Source organism: Brassica oleracea, chromosome C2 (assembly GCF_000695525.1).
Source record: "Brassica oleracea var. oleracea cultivar TO1000 chromosome C2, BOL, whole genome shotgun sequence".
Lineage (NCBI taxonomy): Eukaryota > Viridiplantae > Streptophyta > Magnoliopsida > Brassicales > Brassicaceae > Brassica > Brassica oleracea.
In genome coordinates, this window is record NC_027749.1 from 45,387,109 (window position 1) to 45,394,077 (window position 6,969).

Below are 6,969 nucleotides of genomic sequence, written 5' to 3' on the forward strand. Positions count from 1 at the left end.
ACATAAGAAGCCAAGGTAAGTCCTCTAACTCTAAAAATTTAAAAGATCAGACATGTTATAGATGTCATAGACGTGGACACTTTGCTGCTGTTTGTCCATCTAAGAAATTGAAAGAAACATCACTAGGAGAGAAAACTGAAATATCAAAAATAAGTGATAGTTTAATTCAATCTGGTTTGTTGGTTTCCAATGCTTGTATAATGCACTTGTCTATGCCAAAAGGTGTTAATACGGTCCTAAGGAGCATGAGTCCATTGAAAAAGAACCACCAGGAGAAATTCTTGAGATGGACCAGAATAAAGCTCAAGACATAAGGCAACACATGTTCCCTAAGGAGATCAATTCCGAGGCATCCATACTGCCCATTCCGACCAGCACTACACCAGGTATGATCCAACATCAAGATATAATTAGTAAAGCTAATTTGTGTGTTCATGGTACAGGAAGCCCAAGTTTGGAACATAGGATCCAAAAGAGTAATGGGGATAATATTTCTAACAAATGGAGGCAGAATCCAAGCAAAAGTTATACAAAAAAGAGTGAACCACAAGAAATTGAGGCCACAACAGAATGTACCAGAGTTGCTGAGACCACTCCAAGAGAAGTCCAAGGTCATGAGATCATTCCTGAGCCACTCCACAATTGGAAGATAAAACCAGAACCATTGATTTTTCTAGAACCAAAACTCAAAGTAAGTTTTACTTTAGATCAGTGTGTTCTTTCTTACTCCTTGACAACATTGATGCACTTGTCTTTCCCAAAGGATTTTGAGACAGGTTTAGGAACTCAGAAGAAGTGGACGGCCCAAAGACAAAGGACACCAGCTCTGATATTAGGTACATCACTTGATTTAAATAAAAGAACTGATAGTCTTGTTCCATTAAAACTTTCAAATTCTAGATTTATGCACTTGTCTTTGCTAAAGAGTTTTGATCCAGGGATAAGACAAGGTGATGGACGACCAAGCCATGGTAAAAGGATGGAAGAGAACCAGGGACAGCACCTGACTTGTCTACAAAACGTTGAAGGAGATGCAAGAAGCATCAAAAGCAAACGAGCTGCCAAAGAGCAAAACATCCTTCAACGAGCTAAAACCATTTGGGTAAATTTGAACTTTACTTGTCTTATTTACAAATTTTCAGACCCAGATATAATCCACTTGTTTCCTGCCAAAAGTGTTGAATTTATTCAGGGGCAGAGGCTAAGCATCACATTGATGATCAACGCAAGGAGATCACAAAGTGTTTACATGCCAAAAGAAATAAAGAAGTTGTCATCAGCAACCTCTTGATTCTAGACGTTCCAGAAGATAAAACACCACCCAGCAGAGTGCCAGACCAAAACAGAGGAGTAGCCTTGTCGTTCCTACTCAAAGAAGAGCCACCAGATGTGCCATCAAAGATCAAACCGATCAAATACCAAGGTAAGGTCTTAGAATCTCAGAAGAGGATGAAACCTAACTTGCTCTATCTTGGTGCAGATTATCCAGTTTCGAGGTCGAAACTTTTTCAAGGGAGAGGGTATGATGCGGTCATCAAATCAGTACCTGAACCAGAGGCCAAGCAGTTGCACCAATCAGCTAATCAAAGGACTAACCAGGATATGTGTTCAGTAAAACAGGCGTATCTTACCAACCATGACGAATTTTGCCATGCAACCAATTTTAATGCATTCTACACTCAACAAGTAGTTCATAACAGTTGGAATCATCTTAAAATCTACTCGGACCAAGAAGATATGAATTTTACAAACCGGAGGTTCTCCAGCCCGTCCATCTGCGAGCATCCGAGTTTAGAAGTTGTTTCAAGCCCAACCAAGAAGCGTTCCGACCCAAAACAAAGCATGGAATTCAAGATGGATCTATTATCAAGCCAACAAGCCGAAGAAAAGGAGAAAAGACCACGGAAATCTCAAAATACAATCATTTTACCAGAACCGGTAAAACCGAGCAACTTATGGAAAGATTGGACAATCAACTGGTCCAATTGTTTCCAAACCGAGCTCAACCAACCAGGACGTAATCTACATGATCCAAGGCTTCCAGAATACACATCCAACCGTCCAGAAGAGCCTCCCCTTATATTTCCCTACACCAGCAAGCATAGGATCAGCAGGATCTTCATTTACGATTCTTAATAGTCAAATACTGATCTTTGAGACTCTCAATAAGATGATGGCGTATAATTAATATCGCACTGTATCTATCTTTCTCACTTGCATTATTGTCCTCGGTGATACATTCACCGAGTCCCTTGGATTTTAAGATGATCTTAGTATCAAGTGCCCTTTGCAAGTAATTATCTCCAGAGAGATTTAGGACAGCAAAATCCAAATTGTTGATTTTCGACATCTAAAATCATATGTTATATAATTTAGTTTTTAAAAGTGTGTTCATGCAATCAATATATTCAAGCTTAGCATTCAGTTTCTATATGTACATTCGATCAGGTTGATATGATGCAATCAGTTCTAACGGATATGAAATGTACAAACAAGCCTCACAGCTATGACAAAGAACAAGCCGCACGGCTACTGGATGCAATCAATTCGTATTATGCATTCAGTTCATTCGTGATTGAAATCCTAGCATAGGCAGTTTCTATATGATCTTAATGCAATCTTAGTCATCGGTTTCAAAGTGATCAAGCAATCAAGCAATATTCATTCAATATGTATGCATGATGCAACCAAAACCACACGGCTACAAGATATGATCAATCCTAGCGTTTGATTTCTAAGCGTAATTGCAATTCAATCAATCAAGCAATATATTCAATCAATCAAATTCGATTTAGGGTTTTAAACAATGTTGAAAACGTGTGAATAACTAGCAATGCGGTTTCAATTTCAAAACGGATCAAGCAATCAAACTAGTATTCGATTTTAATTGAAACTATCAAGGCTAGCAATCGATTTCTATTTTAAAGTATTTAGGGTTTTGATCAAACAATCAATACGATTTCAAATTCAATTCATACAATCAATTTCAATTATGAATTTAGCAATCCTAGCATATGGATTTCTATGTGATCATATTCAAATTAGGGTTGTGATCATATTCAAATTCAATCTAAGTTCGATTTTATTTCAAGGCATTAGGGTTTCGAATTTCAATATATCAAAACTAGCAATACGATTTTAATTAATCAAGGTTAGCATACTATATCCAAACATACAATCATTCAAACAATCAATTTCGATTTCAAAGATTAATTATGGTTTGGATAAAATCGATTATGCATTAGCTTTAGGGTTTTAATTGATTTCATGCATTCATGCAATAAGCAAGTTTGTGGCTAGGGTAATATATATTAGGGTTTCGATTTAGATCATTGGATCAATGGGGTTTAGGGAATCGAACTTATGATTATGAGCTTCGATTTACTCATTGGGGTTTTGAGATTCAAAACCATTAAGGTTTCGATTTTAATTGATCAAACAATCAATCTCGATTAGGGTTTGGATCTATTACCTTATGGTTTTGATTTGATCATTGGATCATTAGGGTTTGATTAAAGATTTTGATTCATAACATGTAATATATGATTAGGGTTTTATGGTTTCAATTCATATCAAGCAACCAAATTCGATTATGGGTTCTCTTTAAGGTTTCGAATTACTTTAACCTCAAGTAGGGTTGAATGGACCACCGAGGAGAGAAGAACCACGATCTGAACACGAACGGATTGCTTGCTATCCTTGCTGGTATCGGGAATGCGAGCTGGACGTTGAGTTGATCGGATCGCGAGCTGATGTTGTCGCGAGCTGGATCGTTGGATGCAAGCTGTCCTTCGGGAACGCGAGCAGGCTGAGATCGTCTTAGGGCAGGACGCGAACAGGTTGAAGCTTGGATCGGGAAGGTTCGCGATCGGTAAGGGTGTTCGCCGAGAAGATTAGGGTTCAAGCCGGCTAGGGTTTTAGGGTTTATCGATTTGGATTTTAGCTTAGGGTTTTAGATTCTATCGTGCTGATAACGTGTTGTGAAACTGGAGAATAGAATCTATGTTTCTGTATTATTCATAAACATAAGAAGCCATTTATATATAGGGAATTACACCGTCATAGAATAATGGAAAGATTAAAGAAAAGAAATACAAATATGAAAAGAGTACAAATCATAATCTAATAAGGAAAAGTCAATATGCCGATTCTCTCTCTCTCTAGGCTGGTACCGGACAGGGCCGGTTATGGACATCCATCATATGGTTTATAACAGAAAACAATATTTTATTTTATTTTAGAGACTCGAACCATTTTGCATGTGCAACAATAAGTATAATAATCAAATAGAACTAGATCTTTTTCTGTACCATGTGCAACAATAAAAATAAAATTTATACCATATTTACAAATAAAATTTTATTAATATTTTTGATTTTATTATTTTTTCAATATTTTAATTTTGATTTGACTAAAAATAAAATTTAAGATAAAACAATATCTGTTCTTTTTAAAATTAATATTTGTGAATAGATATGTATATATTTAAAATTATAATCTTGGATAAATTTTTAGCCATTTTTTGGTTAAGATATATTAAATCAAATTGTAAAAAATTAAAAAGAAAAAATATTAGCTATAAAAATTGTATAATTATAAAAAAAAATTAAAAAAACTAAATAGTATTTCTAAAATTTGTAGATATCAAAAGGAAAGTATTAGATCTAATTTATAATTTTTGTAAAAATTGCGTAAATTTTTTTAGTGACAAAAGTTGTATACCATTTTGAAGAAGAACATTTCTAGTAATAGAAAAATTGTATAATTATTAATAAAATATAGTAAAATATATTTCAGTTTAAAAAAAATTGTTATATGTTTACTATTATATTATTTAACGTTATATTTGAATATTTATTTTAATGATGATGGATAAGTTATTATCATATCTAAAAAATTACTAAAAATATAAATAACATTAATATGATTGTCTATGTTAGAATTCTTCTATGTCATGTAATATTTTTTCAGTAAGCCATTTCATTTTTTTTCTAAATGAAACTGAATTCCGTAATGACACGTGAGCAAAATTTAAAAAGCAACTTTTTAAATAATGTCTAAGGATTAGTTTGGTAGATACTACAAATAAACTCTACAAAATTAATTTCCAAATTGAAAAAGGAAACGTGAATGACACCATATTCATAAGTCATAACAAGACTAGGATTTAGATAATAATCATCTTAAAACGTCATCGCTTTTAGGTGTTTCCTTCCCCCAACCTTAAGACACCTCTTTTCTCTAAACAAACCTCAACCATCTCCATTGGTCAAATCTTCTCTCGTAATATATCTCATCTATATATTTACACAGACACACGTATAGACTTTTAAAAGAGCTTCAAGAAGATCTTTCGTCAGTGATGGAGGCAATCACGAGTTTCAAGGATCTACCATTCTTCTTCTCAGTCTTCGTCTTCGTCTACCTCCTCGGTTACTTATACGTCTTCCGCAGATGGAGCCCAGCGTCTCGCCCCTTAGCCTCCAGCTGCTTAATCTCCCTCCTCCACGGCGTCTCCGCCGTCTTCCTCGCCGCGCGCGCTCTCCTCTCCGATCCTAACCGCGGCTTCTCCTCCCCCAACACCCAGTCCCAAAACTCCGTCCTCGACTTCAGCTCCGCTTATTTCCTCGCCGATCTCCTCCACCTCGCCGTCTTCCCCTCTCCCGCCGGCGGAGACGGGCTCTTCGCCGCGCACCACGCCGCCGTGCTATTCGTCTTCCTCACGTGCCGGTACCTCGTCGCCCACGGCGCGTGCGCTCTCCTCGCGCTCCTCATCGTCGCCGAGGCGACGAGCGCGTGTCAGAACTCGTGGACACTCGCGGACGCGCGCGGTCCCGACGCTCCTCTCGCGGTGAGTCTGCACCGTTTCGTCACGGTGCCGTTTTACGCTTCGTACAGCGTTTGCAGGTGCGTTCTGGCGCCGATGCTTATCGTTAAGATGACGTGGTTTTACGTCAGTGGAGGGGCTGATGACGTCATACCCAGATGGGTTTGGGTGTCGTGGACCGTCGTTATTGTCGTTGCCGTTTCCGTTAGTGTTCTTTGGATTCGGAATTTGTGGGTACTATTCTTCAAAGAAAAAAGAAATTCTAAAATTGCTAAAAAGATTCAATAAAAATTTATACTTTTGATTTTTCCGTATCTCAGATTTTTCTCTATTTTTAGCGTAAAGTAATAAATATCTCCCGATCAAATCATATCCGTTGATTTGGAGCTTAACCCCCACATAACCAACACTAATACACTGCATATCACTGGGTCTAAACATGATATTAGGCATATCCATATTGTTCATGAATCATGACAGATGTACCCACCACAAAATTATAAGATATTTTCTAGTGTTCTTGACAAGGACGGATCAACATTGTTAAAGGTTCTAGGACAAAAAATAATATTTTACCTTATAAAATTTATATACAGATAATGTTTAAAACATTTTTAAAATTTAATCAGTAATATTTTGTAAGAAAATAAAACTATATACATATCAAATAATTTTGGATACTTTTCAATTTTATTTATTATATTTATAAATTTTATATATAAAAATATAGATTTATAAAAAAAATTAGCTTCCTTAATTATTATTACGGAAGGACACAGATTTGGATCCGGTACGGTCGCACGCTTGTTCCCCTAATGAGCCGGTCCTGGTTCTTGATAATGTTTGTGTGATAACTAGGCCTGGGCAAAATAACCGGAACCGAAGAACCGAACCGGAACCGAACCGAAATACCCGAAACCGGAACCGGACCAATACCCTCAAATACCCGAACGGTTCCTATATTTTTATATCCGAAATAACCGAACCGAACCGGAACCGAACCGAGAACCGAACGGATATCCGAATATATAAAAATATTAATTATATATACATATAACATCATTAAATATATATTTTAAATTTAAAATTCTATTAAAAGTATCTGAAAATAGTTTATGATAACTAAATTATTATAAAGTATC

At 36.2% G+C, this 6,969-nt stretch overlaps 2 protein-coding genes across 2 annotated transcripts; both read left to right on the forward strand.

Moving 5' to 3' along the window:
* Positions 1-278: 278 nt before the first annotated feature.
* LOC106324362 lies at positions 279-1,182 on the forward strand. The gene is made up of 4 exons (XM_013762342.1): positions 279-386; positions 444-836; positions 939-1,102; positions 1,177-1,182. The coding sequence occupies exons 1-4, from the start codon at positions 287-289 to the stop codon at positions 1,180-1,182; spliced, it is 663 nt and encodes a 220-aa protein (XP_013617796.1). The 5' UTR covers positions 279-286.
* A 3,953-nt stretch (positions 1,183-5,135) lies between these two features.
* On the forward strand, positions 5,136-6,138 carry LOC106324928. The gene has a single exon (XM_013762933.1). The coding sequence runs from the start codon at positions 5,363-5,365 to the stop codon at positions 6,113-6,115; it is 753 nt and encodes a 250-aa protein (XP_013618387.1). The 5' UTR covers positions 5,136-5,362; the 3' UTR covers positions 6,116-6,138.
* Positions 6,139-6,969: the final 831 nt, after the last annotated feature.

Coding starts and splice junctions, on each gene's coding strand:
- LOC106324928 (XM_013762933.1), top strand. CDS start 5,363: ATGGAGGCAATCACGAGTTTCAAGGATCTACCATTCTTCTTCTCAGTC.
- LOC106324362 (XM_013762342.1), top strand. CDS start 287: ATGGACCAGAATAAAGCTCAAGACATAAGGCAACACATGTTCCCTAAG. Junction 387..443: donor TCCGACCAGCACTACACCAG/GTATGATCCAAC, acceptor TTCATGGTACAG/GAAGCCCAAGTTTGGAACAT. Junction 837..938: donor GACACCAGCTCTGATATTAG/GTACATCACTTG, acceptor GTTTTGATCCAG/GGATAAGACAAGGTGATGGA.